Genomic DNA, 13,469 nt, shown 5'->3' with positions numbered 1-13,469 from the left:
AATACACTGGTTTTTTTACAGAATAAGGTGTATTTTCCAAATACAAAATGTTCCATTTTTAGAAAATTCAATTGCTTTGTTGATTTGATTTTTCAAAATACTAAATGGCCTAGCCACCCCCTTAAAACTTTATCGATAACAACATCGTACTATCTCTGTCCTGTCTGTGTGTAAACAGGGACTGTGAGGTCCCGTTTAGAAAAACCCTGTTGGGCAAAAATGTTGTCCTTCAAAGGATCAATGATGTGGAACAGCCTACCTCCTTCTTCCTTCTAGAAAGCCCCAACCTGGTCACCTGGTCACCAAAGAGGCATGGGCATGGCCTCTCACTTCATCCAAGCCGCTGGACCATTTAGAGTTCCAAATGTATGTATTGCAATGCACTTTTTTCTTCTTTTTTTCTTTTTTTTGTACTGTTGTGTGACTGTGTGATGTTGTGTGCTTTCTCTGCTTCTGCTTGCATTCTTAAATTACATTACATCTGCCCTACAGGAAACTAGCCTCCTAGCCTCGGGCTAGCATATTTACACATGTACATTGTACTGTCAATCAATATGCACTGTCCCTTATTCTCTAAATAAATAAATAAATAAATAAAAAATTATGCTGTTTATACTAGAAATATGAAACACATAAATACACTGGTTTTTTTACAGAATAAGGTGTTTTCCTTCGATCTAGTTCCATCTATTCTGGTCATTCTGGTCTCAAGTTATGTGAGATGGAGCAGAGGTCGTTCTCTCAGGACCATCAGTAACTCTGACAGCACTGGATACCAGGTCTAGGCAAATGGGAGGAAGTCAATGCTGTTTATGCGGATGACTTCTAAAACTGCAGTGATATGTTTTTTGTCCTTGAGGACGGCAGACGATCGACATTTACTGTATTTTATGCAGGAATGAATCCATTGTGTCGGTGGTGAGATTTGGCCGACATTGAAGTAACTGGAGCTCGTGGAAACACTTAAGGAAGGGGTTTATGTTGTCTCCCCCGCTGGCTCTCTGCCCACTTCATTCATTAAGTTAAAGAGGACAAGAGGGCTGCACTCCACTGCATGAGGTGACCATTCACCAGTCAAGATAATGGAAGTACATTTTTTCACAACACAGGCTGTTCATTTGGCTGTCCACTAAAAGTAATGGGCAATCATTCAGAGCCGCAATGCTGTATTTAGATTAGAAGTGGCAGAACAATGTTCACAAGTGTCTTGAAAAACTTCAGAAACTCTCAAAACACCAAGCCAAAAGTTACTGTTTGGTCTCAGTGTGAATAATTAAGCTGTAAAATATTAAAGTGACACGGTGGAACTAAACTTTGCACCTTAGACAGGATATTTCTTCCTACAACCAACCATTAGCTCCACCAACCGGTAACTGCTAATATTGCAACCACTTCACATAAACAACTTGTACTTGGCCCAACACTGATTTAAAAGAACAGGATATAATAACGTGTTTTTTTCATGTTGCTGGCAGACGTCGCTGTTAACAAACTGTTGGAAGCACAATTTAGATGCAGAAAAGTCTGTTGAATCTTCTAAGTATTTAAAATAAATCAAACGGCTCTCTGGTTTAGTTCATAGAATAGATATATAAATAAGTTACCTTCCAAAAAAAGTAGACTTTTGTTCTGACAGCTCATCCTGCTTCACTTAACACTTCATCTTTGGTCTTATCTCTTAGCACACATAGTTCTAACCTTTAATTATTCTTATATCCCGCCAGCATTGTTTACTCATCGACCCATTTTATTAGCGTAGTTCCAACTTGAAGAGTAAACGGCCTCGGGGCCGTTGTCCTGACACACATCCTCAGCTTCAGAGATAAGAGGCATTGCACGTGACACAGAGACATTTGCAGGTGTCTTTAGCGTGAGAATAGATGCATTTCTCTAATTGTACAAGGATCCACACTGATGTTGTGATCTCAGCATTGTGTCTTCGTTCTGCTTTAACATCCAGCCTGTAATCCAGCCTGCAGCAACACAGACTCTCGTGTCTTTATCATTTGGATGATAACATAACTCCATACTGACAGCTGGAGATGTCATCAATTTAACTCACTTAGTTGATGGTGCCGTGAAATAAAAGCATCAGATACTAACATTCAGCCCAGGGCAGGATCAAATATCTTGAATGTACTGAATCCCAAACTTCCTGAACCTGAGGCCCACAGTCAGCAACGTGAAAACGATAACTGTCGCCAAGCCGTAAAGCGCCGCTCCGCTCTCTGAGCTGGCGTCCAAAGGGCAGACGGAATGCGGTGCTGCAAAGTGTGCTCTTATCATCGCCGAAAGAGAGTCCAAACGCAACCATGGCGGAAAACGAGGAGTCGGGAAAGCCCGCGGAGTTGAAAGGGGTGAGTGACACACCAGATGTGACTGTCACCGCCATCACACCACGGGTTGTTCAGTGTGTTCTGTGACGGTGGGAACGTGTGGTGTCATCATGACGGGGGATGCTTGTGTTGTAAAAAGAGGCTTCGCAGACTGAGCTCTCCCTGTCCCCCGACAGAGACTAACGGCGGTGCTGGTGTTGGCAACGCTCATATCTGCATTTGGCTCATCGTTCCAGTATGGTTATAATGTGGCTGTGATCAACTCTCCATCACCGGTAGCCCAAGCAAAGAAACACAAGCTTTACTGTAACACGCAGTGACCGAGAGTCCTGCGTCACTCGTATGTTGAGGTGTGTCCATCAGCGTTGTCCTGCTCTCTCAGTTCATGCAGCAGTTCTATAACACCACCTACCTGGAGCGTCACGGCAGGCCGATGGAGGAGGACTTCCTGACTCTGCTGTGGTCCCTCTCTGTGTCCATGTACCCGCTCGGAGGCTTCTTTGGCTCCTTGATGGTGGCCCCCCTGGTCAACAAGCTAGGGAGGTAATAGGTCACATGTGTCACGCACCATAAGAGGCGTCTACTTGTTGGTCGAACATGACTTCAACTGCATCTACCCGGCGACAGGAAGGGCACCCTCCTCTTCAACAACATCTTCTCCATCGCCCCCGCTGTGATGATGGGAGTCAGTGAGATTGCCAGGTCGTATGAGATCATCATTGTGGCCAGATTCATAGTGGGCATCTGTGCAGGTCAGATATATTGTTCGAGTGATCAGGATTTATACACGTCATAAGTCATTTGAATGTATCCTAAGTTCTCTCTCTCTGCAGGTCTCTCATCAAATGTGGTTCCCATGTATCTGGGAGAACTTGCCCCCAAAAACCTGAGGGGAGCCCTTGGCATCATCCCGCAGCTCTTCATCACCATTGGCATCCTTAGTGCACAGGTGCTGGGCATGAGAAACATACTGGGCAACCCCACAGGTAACTGATTGGCTCCCTCCTAGTTGTTGAAGCTGACTTGAGGAGACTCAGGACCGTGCCTTGTGTATCCAGGTTGGACCCTCATGCTGGGTGTGACCGGTATCCCCGCCCTGATCGAGCTCCTGCTGCTGCCCTTCTTCCCAGAGAGCCCCAGGTACATGCTGATCCAGAGAGGAGATGAGAAGACGGCAAAGAAAGCGCTACAGCGTCTGCGTGGCATGGAAGACGTAAGCGCAGAGCTTTCAGAGATGCGTCTGGAGGACCAGTCGGAGAGGGCCGAGGGACGCCTGTCGGTGCTCAGCCTGCTGTCCCAGCGCTCCCTTCGCTGGCAGCTGGTCTCCATCATCGTCATGAACATGGGCCAGCAGCTGTCGGGGGTCAACGCGGTGAGCCTGGCCTGTTGCCCTCGTCCCTGACCCACTGATGACCACACTGCCTCTGTTACAGATTAAACATATCAGGATGCACTGCTTAAAAACAATGTCCTCTGTACTGTATGTTCAGCTACTCCACTGTTGCATTCTCCTTCCTGTATTGAACCTCTGTTCTTCAACTCAGAGCTAATTATTTAGTCATAACACATTTCTATCCCGTGTCAGATCTACTACTATGCAGATAGCATATATGCCACTGCAGGAGTCCAGCAGGATGATATCCAGTTCGTCACTGTGGGGACAGGTGCAGTGAATGTCTTCATGACCATAGCTGCTGTGAGTACTCTGTTGATATCTACCGGCTGTTGTTTGATCATATCAGCCGGAGATGATGGAGCTGAACAGAGTTTGTTTCACCAGGTCTTCATCGTGGAGGCCTGGGGACGACGGCTGCTCCTCCTCTGGGGGTTTGGGATCTGCTGTGTAGCCTGTGTGCTGCTCACAGTCGCACTCATCTTCCAGGTACCATGCACCATGGGAAAGCTTCTGTATCTCACATCCTCAACATGTTACTCTGCTGCCCTCTAGCGGTTCAGCACCTCAACATAATCTGCTGTTTTATGTCAAGAGTGTCTCAAACAGTGGTGAAGTTACAACAGGCCCCAGTGCACGATAGTATGACCGGCTGTAGTTACTGACTGCATCTTCATCTTCATAACATCATATCCATAAATGTGGGTTTGATTACATTTAAGGCTTTGGCCGATGTAAGAGGTCAATAGTTGCTTGGTTTTTAGGTATTTTTGTGTTAAACTGTATAGTTTTTAGGTTTCTGAGCCATAATTACAACTTGGATGTTGACGTTAACATTATTTACAAGAGGTACACTTATAACTATGACAACTCTGATATAACATGAACAAGACATAAGGGTATTAAGGTGTATAAACTGAGGAGCTGAAGTTAATGTGGAGATCTGATGATGGTGAAAGAAAAACTGGCTTATAAATAACAAAACAGGAATTGTGTCACTGTACGATAATTCTTATTGGACGGTAATTTTAATACATTTTACATGTTGTACTTGGTTTGGAAAATAAATGTGATGACATGACATCTTTATTTGCTGGGGTCATGAGAACTTTAAGACACAAACAGAGCAGCCCACCACTAAAGTATGAGGAAACACTGGCCATTAGACAATCACAGTGCCCCCCCCCCCCTCCCCACACCTGTTACCCTTTAATCTCACCTGGATCCAACATCTTCAGACAGACGTTACATTCAACAGACCAGTGGGTTTGAACCTTCACACAGTGCAGCCAGAGCAGAGTTGTTGTTGCGTGTGTTCCTGTTTGAAAGCATCAGCATGTCAGGTTAATGGAAACTGCAGCTTGTGTTTTATGTTGACAGGAGAGCGTGACATGGATGCCCTACATAAGCATCTCCTGTGTCATCGTCTACGTCATCGGACACGCCATAGGACCCAGTGAGTCCGACCCCGCTACACTAAAAAAAACGATTCAAGCCCTTCTTAGAGGTGACACATTTAAATATAGTTTGATACATTTAAATAAATCAATTACAAAACGAAGATATTTATTTTGAATGGGTGTAACACAAAATGTAGGAATACTTTCATTTATTAGATATGTTTAGGTTACGCTCACAAAAACGATTCAAGCCCTTCTTCGAGGTGATACATTTAAATATTGTTTGATACATTTAAATAAATCAATTACAAAAATAGATATTTATATTTAATGGGTGTAACACAAAATGTATGAATACTTTCATTTATTAGATTTATTTAGGTTAGATGGTCTGCATATCAACTCAAAATAAATGTGTTTCATTGAGGGCTACCTTTTGCGCATGCGCCAGCTGAGAATCAGTTGTTTACAAGGTGAAGACACTTTCAGGGCTGTACGGAGGTGTAGTGGCTAGCGCTGTCGCCTCAAAGCCAGAGGTCCGTGGGTTCAATTCCCAGTTGGGACGTTCCTTCTGTGTGGAGTTTGCATATTTTGTTAGTTAGTTAGTTTATATTTTGAGTTGGACAAACACAAATTAATTTAATTTAATGAATATCGTTATTTTATTTTAGATGTATTTGATACAAATGAGTTGGACTAACTTAATTACATTTTATTGCACTGATGTGCTAAATTTGAGTTGGAGTTGCATATAATTATTGGATGGAAAACCTGCCAACAATTTAATTGAGTTCATCCAATGAGTCATTTCTTTGAGTGTAGTGGTTGTTTACACCTAGACTGATGACAACAATGTGCTCCATTAGCCAACGTGTTGTTTGGATGAGCCCAGACATGTAATGATATATCTTGTAACTCTACACTCAGTCGTCTGAGACATGAACATCCTCACTGTGACCCTGAAGAGTAATGATGTGTCTCAAGTGTTTTGGTTGTAGTTAACCACATCTGGGCTCTTTAGGTCCCATTCCTTATGTGGTGACTACTGAGATGTTCAGGCAGTCGGCCAGGCCCGCTGCCTTCATGGCCGCAGGCTCCGTCCACTGGCTCTCCAACTTCACTGTTGGCCTTGTCTTCCCCTTCCTAGAGGTCAGTTACACAATTTATAAGAACTCTTACATGGGGGAATGAAAGATTATTATTTTGAAATGGATTGTTTAGATATTTTTTAAGTTGCTTATATAGCATAATCATTTCGATCTTGTTTTTAATTACTTATGCATGTCTGGTTTGTCTGTCTTACAATGTGCAGAATTTTAATTTAACCCATTAAAATAAAGTTTGAATTCTTTAACACTCCTAGCACAAAGCCGATGGAAAATAAAACGTTTCGGTCAAGTATTGAACTCACACGATGAAACAATATCCTGGTTACACAGACCGCAACAACCAATCAAACGGGAGACAAATGCACCATCAATAATTGAAAAACAATATATTTTAAAGTTTCTTAAATTCTATTATTATCTATTTCCAAGTGGAAGATGAGAACATATATGACACGGCCATAGATACCGTCTGGTCTTCACCATGAGGTTGCCAGGAAACCCCTGTAGACTATAGACCTGTCTGTCTATGTTTGGGGCCACAGACTCAGACAATGCAGTTGCCTTGGGAGTGGGACCCGATGCAATGGGTTGGCTGGGTGGAGGTTAGAGGGGGGGGGGGGGGGGGGCTGTAGAGAGAACAGAGCCTCCAACGTTGTAATGGAGTCCAGACAAACTGAGCTATCCGTCGTGCTTTAAACAGTCAAAGAGGCAGTAAGTCACAACAACCGTACCCCACGGTACACTGCTCTGAGCCACTAAAGTCTCACTCAGAAACAAATGGGGTTTGCTTTTCGTAAGTATCAAACACAAAATATATTAAATCTTTTATTAATATTACATTATTGTTGAATTTTATGTTGCAAATGGTCCAATGTTGCTCCCTTTGTACAGAGCGAGTTGTTTCCTCTGTCTCTATGCTGAGCTCACTGTGTTCCCTAATATTTAATGCACATTGTTATATTGTCTTACGACTCTAACTACTTACTACAATTATAATAGACATTACTGAATAGGCCATGCAACATGTCGTTTTATCAACAAACAAAAAATGTAAATGGGACAAATCCAAGTCTCATATCCAAACTTGAAAAGCTCTTCACAAAGAAATTAAAGTCATACTTCATTCGAAACAAACTATTGGATTTGTGGAAACAGATTACACTTAAGTATATTTATATTTGCTTTTCAGTGTTCCAGTGTGTTTTGCTCATTGTTACAACACTTATTCTGAACCTTCACTGTGCAGAATGACATCTGTGCAGAGTTTGACACTCAAAGGCTGTTTTCGCATTTATCTTCAAATCTCATTTTCACCCTTGGACGTAGAGGTGTAATTTTACACAACTAGCTGACAGGCCAATCTTATTCTAATACTCAAGTGTGGTGTTCTTTTAGGAGAAGTAGCATCCATCCCTGTTTATTATTAATCTCAGAAATAAACACAACACTTATGCTTGTGGCATGTTTATTTGATATCAAGACTTCAAACCACAACAAAAACCACAAAGGAATTTGTTTGAGTTACTGAAACCCAAAAAACATTTTTTTTTTTTTTTTTAAAGTAGCGTGCAAATCATACTTCCCCTCTCCTTGGATGACGTTTACATCCAACCAACTGTTCCTGACTAACATATTTACAACATTTCATCTTGAGGACACACTGATCACATTCCCTCTCTCCTTCTCCCCTCAGAGAGGTCTGGGCTCATACAGCTTTATAATTTTTTCCTTCATCTGTTTGGTCACGCTGATCTACATCTGGCTGGTGGTCCCTGAGACAAAGAACAAAACCTTCCTGGAGATATGCCAGATGTTCGCCAAGAGGAACAAAGTGGAGATCAAACTGGGTGTTGGGGATCTGCCGCTGAAAGAGAGCAAAGAACGCCTGGAGGATGCAGGAAGGGTCACGGCCTTGTGAAGGAGCAGGAGAGCATTCTGAGGAGAGGAAGTCTTCACACTGGGGAGGATTGTAATGGACTGGAAAGGTCTAACTTCAGCCTCTATCTTGTACTTCACAAGGACTCTTGACATAATCTCTTTGTGTATTGTTTGTGTGGCTATAAGATCTTAATATAGTGAAACTTGTTGTGTGCCCTAAATACAGCCTCAGAGGTGTGAATGAGTCATTGTGTCAATAAACAAACCAAGAAGTCCCTTGTAAGCCTTTATTGAACTGTAAACATACGAGTACAATGCATGGCAAGACTTTTCATCCTTCATCAAAGACGTTTTTTAAATCCCACTATCAGCAGTGAAATGTTGTATGAGTGCATCCTTTTAGAGCGCATGCAAACAGAAGCAGCCGATCCATTCAGAGGCATCTGTACTGGCTGTCGAGCTGCACCCCTCCAAACAGACTGAGTTTGGTTGTTCCCCAGCTGAACACATTTCCCATCATGGTGCTGTTTCTCTCACACGACATCTGGTCCCGGATATCTGCTGTGGACAGTACATAGTCCCACACGTTGACATCAGTCATCTTCCCCACAAAGTTCTCTGCGTTGGAGATGCCCAGTAGCCCATCCTGGTCTTTGCCCACAATGAACACACCGCCGGGGCTGACTGTGTAACCTCTTTTCAGATATCGCTGCTCCCCCACCATGCCGTTGATCCACAGGTCTGCGCCGCCGGTGTTGGACGACCAGGTGATGCAGAAGTTGTTCCAGTCGTGGAACTTGAAGTTGTGCGGCAGATTGATAAACTCATTGCCAATCCAGAGGCCGACTTCTTTGGTATCCTTGTCCTCAGCGATGGAGATCATCAGCTCGTTGTCGTTGCCGTTACTGGCGTAAGAGATGACGGTGTGGACCCCCTTGAGCTGAGGCAGGACATGCATGCACACAGTGAAGGAGTCAAGCTTCATGGGATGGCTGAGTTGGGCCAAGGCATAACTTCCAGAGTTTTTCTCCTGGAAGTCGAGCACCAGAGGGAACAGAGCGCGAGGTTCTGATAAAAACATAAAACAAAAATAGAATCAGACGTCCACCATTAATCATCCACTGTCAGAAATCAGAGTTGGATCTCAAATGAAACTGAAACTGAGGGACTCACCATATCTGGTAGGCTTTGAGTTACGAAGTCCACCTTAAGAGCATAGATTGAAAGAGAGTAAGTACTTTCATTTACATCTCATCATTTGTATCAGTTTGTACGACTCACCTGAATGCATATGCTTTCCAAGAGACGTTATCAGACCCTCGATCTTCAGGAGCCTGGATTCAATCTCATCTTGACGACAAAATGCTGAAAAGTAAGAGGTGGATGAAAAAGGAGGAGGATCAGACACAGGCTTTATTGCCCTAGTAAATTGTGGGGAGTACATATCACCCTTTTGTGTAATCACTCTGCAGCAACATGCTACATACTTCCTTTCCCGAGGCGCGGCAAGAAAGAAGACTCCACCACACGGCTGTTGAGAGGCTGAGCCATGCGGTAGTCATTCCACAGGGTCTTGTTGTTCATGTCCATCAGTGTACTCTCCAGTTTCCTGATCTGAACACAACAGATAAGAAGAGTATAAACTCTGACATCGCTTTATGTTAAAAAAATAAGCACATTTCCTTTAAATAGCGAAAGTCCACTCCCATAAAAGGCAAAATAGTTGAATAAGTTATCTTTTTTTGTCAGCTGTAGTAATGCGAACACAGACTTTTGTTCAAAATGTTGACATTTTGAGAGAAAGGGCTTCCTGTCTGCTGCACCTGGTTGTGTGAGAGAGTGATGGGAGTATCAAACACAGTCCAGAGGATGCTCTCGTAGCAGGGCGGCGTGGTGAGGGAGCCCTGGTATCTGAAGAAATGGTTGATGTTCTCGGGGAGCATAGAGCGCACATCAATGTTCGAGATGTTCATGGACTGACCTGTCAGGATCACATTAAAATCACATTAGACCTCAAGCCTCAGAGGTCGGTTGATTCACGTGTGCAGTAACTCGCCTGCATATTTGATTTTGTCCAGATTGGAGATGAAATCACTGTAGTAGGTGTTCTCAAAATGCCCGTCCTGAAAGTAAACCAAAGATGAAGCTTAAATGTTCAGTTCAAAAAGAAAGCACAAGTGTGTGTGCAAGTATGTGTAAAGGCATAGTAACGAGGTGTGATTGTTCTGGCTCATTATAACTTGAGCCTTTTTGTTTTCGTTGGGTTGGCCATTATATCTATATACAGTATATATATATATATATATATTGATAATATTGTATACACAAAACTAATTAGTAATATCTGGGAATACAGCAACATCACGTCAAAAAAGGCAAGAAACATCGGAAAGTGCCCTTAAAGGTCCATCTCATTGTCTGACCGCTTTGTTGCCCCATTGGACTTCTTTTGAGTAACGTTCCCAGATGTAATTAACTGGAATCCCCTTTCAAACTTCCACATCAGTGACTCTGAATCATTTGTTGCCAAATTAGTTTTTCCAAATAGCACTAAGACTCAGCCACTCGGTGCTGCTCTCATGGGGCTTGCCAACGGTGGTGTTGCTGCAGAGATGACTGAGACCCAGAGCATTCTTCTGCAAACAAGCTCATGAAAACATGTTGAAACTCATTCAATACATCGACATGTAAATTAACACTGAAGAGAGCCTTTAACCCAGAAGGATGACTGACACAAAGTATCATACACTTCAAAGGGAATAATACTTTTTTACAACAAAAACTTTTTATTGTAAGCTTCCTATAGCTGAACTGAAGATAATGCACCAGAAGTAGTGGTGGCGTCCTGTATATATATATATATATATATACAGGACTGTCTCAGAAAATTAGAATATTGTGATGAAGTTCTTTATTTTCTGTAATGCAATTAAAAACACAAAAATGTCATGCATTCTGGATTCATTACAAATCAACTGAAATATTGCAAGCCTTTTATTCTGATTTATTGCTGATTATGGCTTACAGCTTAAGAAAACTCAAATATCCTATCTCTAAATATTAGAATATCATGAAAAAGTATACTAGTAGGGTATTAAACAAATCACTTGAATTGTCTAATTAACTCGAAACACCTGCAAGGGTTTCCTGAGCCTTGACAAACACTCAGCTGTTATAAATCTTTTTTTTTACTTGGTCTGAGGAAATATTAAAATGTTATGAGATAGGATTTTAGAGTTTTCTTAAGCTGTAAACCATAATCAGCAATATTAAAAGAATAAAAGGCTTGCAATATTTCAGTTGATTTGTAATGAATCCAGAATGCATGACATTTTTGTTTTTTTAATTGCATTACAGAAAATAAAGAACTTTATCACAATATTCTAATTTTCTGAGACAGTCCTGTATATGTGAAAGCCTTTGTGGTCCGACAAAGCAGATAATAGAGAAAAGGAAACAAAAGTATTTGTGGCGTACGTACATCATAGAAAAAGGCGAGTACTGCCAGCCCGTCGGCCTTATCTCTGGCTTCAGTAAAGCTCTTGTACTTGTCAGAATTGTAGTGGACAACATGGAGCTGAAAGACAAGATGGAAAATACTTCACGTGCCAAAATATGACCAATGAGCTGCTTTGAAAATGTGAAAATCTCTACCCGTGTTAAAACTTTAAATTCAAAACAGGCAAATAAATGAGGTAACTTTTCCAACCTCTGCCATGTAACGGGTGCCGTCAAGGGTGTGCTCTGCTCCACTGGCCTCCATGTCCCAGCCGCCCCAGTGTAGGTGCATCTGGACAGCGGTGTATTTACCTGGCAGGCCCTTAATGATCGCCATAGTGGGAGGCAGGTCGATTTGAACTGATGGAGACATCAAAAACACAAAGGAGGCAGCTTACAAATAACTGAATGTTTCCCATTTTTAAATGAATATCCTTCAGACCATTGTTTGTTTGAGTTCTATAATACACCACATTGAATGCGTCTCTTACAGTAAACATAAGGTCTGCAACAATGTACGTCAAACTCGTATAATTTAGTTGTAAAAGTTCATTCTGTGAAGTAATTAAAATGATGAACATGCATTAATATTGGAGCTCTGCATGATACAACATATGCAGACTCAGATTCACTGTAATCGATAACGTTTGGTTTATAGTTCACAAACCTTTGGTTAATATTAGTTGTAGTTAATATTGAGTTTGAGTCATGGATGCATTTTCTCTTACCGGTGTGCCCGTTATTTACCATGAAAAAATTCCCCTTTTGAGCATCATATCCGTCGAGCTCCAGCTGCAGCATGTCTGGGTTGTACTTCACGCTGCGCCGCTGGATGTCTATTGGAGACTGCTTCTCTCCGCTACATTGAGGGTACTTGGTTGGCCAGTGCACCTGGTCCAAAGCTCCCTCTGTGGGAGAAAATCAAGCCCCAGAAACTATTATGACATCATTATTAGGCTATTTAGGGTGAGCGCTGTCAAACTACATGTGCCCTTGTTCGTGAGTGTGGAACCTGTTCCCAGGTGTCGTTAGTTTCACAAGCACAGACAGGCCTTGTTCAACTGGATATATTGAGTATTCACTCTGTAGTTATTGCTGCGCTGTAACCAGCCTTGATCCACTGACAGCGGCTATAAGGGATTTGGCCAATTCAGTGCGCTTCACAACCAGTGGCCAGGTGTCTCGAGTGAATGTTGAAGAGAAGAAACAACTTGGCAGCTTCTTATACCAGAATAAATAGTCAGGACAGCTTGTCCCGCACCTTCACACGCACCACACACTTTACATCTAATAAAACTCTCTTACGTTTGGTGTTTAGTTGCAAAAAATGAAATTATACAAAATAAAAATACAACATTTGGATATTCAAAAAAGCCCACCTGTGTATGTCCAATGTATTCCATCATGAGGAATCCCAGCACTGTGAGCAGAGACCAAAACAGCGGAGACCAACACACAGAAGAAGTTCATCGCTGCGCTTCTGATCCTTCACAAGGGACTCTAACACATCCAGAGGTGTTCTCTGTATTTAAACTGCGAGTGGAGGGAGGTGTTGGAATCTCCTCTGAGAACGCCCATGCAGAGATCAGCCAAAAAGTGACAGGAAAGGATTGGCTCATCTTCCGTATTTCAATATTGGAGGGCAGAGTTGAAATGTTATTTCTCGGTGTAAAACAACTGTTCGTGCTTATTGTACAGAGTTACATGTAATAACGTTAATACTTGAAATAAATCCGTTACCTTTGTTATTGAGGATAACGGTTTATAGTATATTATTTTAATGTTGCCTTTGTTGTTCAGCATCCAACAGTTTCATTATACTTAACACAAAATTGTCACAAAACCTCTGCTGACC

At 42.2% G+C, this 13,469-nt stretch overlaps 2 protein-coding genes across 3 annotated transcripts; one reads left to right on the top strand and one right to left on the bottom strand.

Annotated features, from left to right (window-relative positions):
- The first annotated feature begins 2,272 nt into the window (after positions 1 to 2,272).
- Positions 2,273 to 8,391, top strand: LOC130199504 (solute carrier family 2, facilitated glucose transporter member 5-like). Its single transcript, XM_056423053.1, has 11 exons — positions 2,273 to 2,357; positions 2,513 to 2,611; positions 2,719 to 2,879; positions 2,964 to 3,088; positions 3,170 to 3,322; positions 3,395 to 3,708; positions 3,922 to 4,032; positions 4,117 to 4,218; positions 5,110 to 5,185; positions 6,151 to 6,278; positions 7,932 to 8,391. The coding sequence occupies exons 1-11, from the start codon at positions 2,313 to 2,315 to the stop codon at positions 8,154 to 8,156; spliced, it is 1,539 nt and encodes a 512-aa protein (XP_056279028.1). The 5' UTR covers positions 2,273 to 2,312; the 3' UTR covers positions 8,157 to 8,391.
- ca6 (carbonic anhydrase VI) lies at positions 8,390 to 13,073 on the bottom strand. Of its 2 annotated transcripts, XM_056423055.1 has the most exons (10): positions 12,994 to 13,073; positions 12,343 to 12,522; positions 11,826 to 11,974; positions 11,598 to 11,693; positions 10,173 to 10,239; positions 9,940 to 10,097; positions 9,604 to 9,730; positions 9,398 to 9,481; positions 9,290 to 9,322; positions 8,390 to 9,184 (listed from the first exon to the last, which is right to left on the bottom strand). In XM_056423055.1, the coding sequence occupies exons 2-10, from the start codon at positions 12,413 to 12,415 to the stop codon at positions 8,550 to 8,552; spliced, it is 1,422 nt and encodes a 473-aa protein (XP_056279030.1). In that variant the 5' UTR covers positions 12,416 to 12,522; positions 12,994 to 13,073; the 3' UTR covers positions 8,390 to 8,549. The 2 variants fall into 2 exon arrangements, with proteins under 2 accessions (XP_056279030.1, XP_056279029.1); XM_056423054.1 differs by lacking the exon at positions 12,994 to 13,073 and having other exon boundaries at positions 12,362 to 12,380.
- Between the last annotated feature and the right edge of the window lie 396 nt (positions 13,074 to 13,469).

The sequence above is a fragment of the Pseudoliparis swirei genome, chromosome 9 (genome assembly GCF_029220125.1).
Source record: "Pseudoliparis swirei isolate HS2019 ecotype Mariana Trench chromosome 9, NWPU_hadal_v1, whole genome shotgun sequence".
Lineage (NCBI taxonomy): Eukaryota > Metazoa > Chordata > Actinopteri > Perciformes > Liparidae > Pseudoliparis > Pseudoliparis swirei.
Note: the sequence above shows the minus strand (reverse complement) of the source record. Positions and strands in the feature narration are given on the sequence as shown.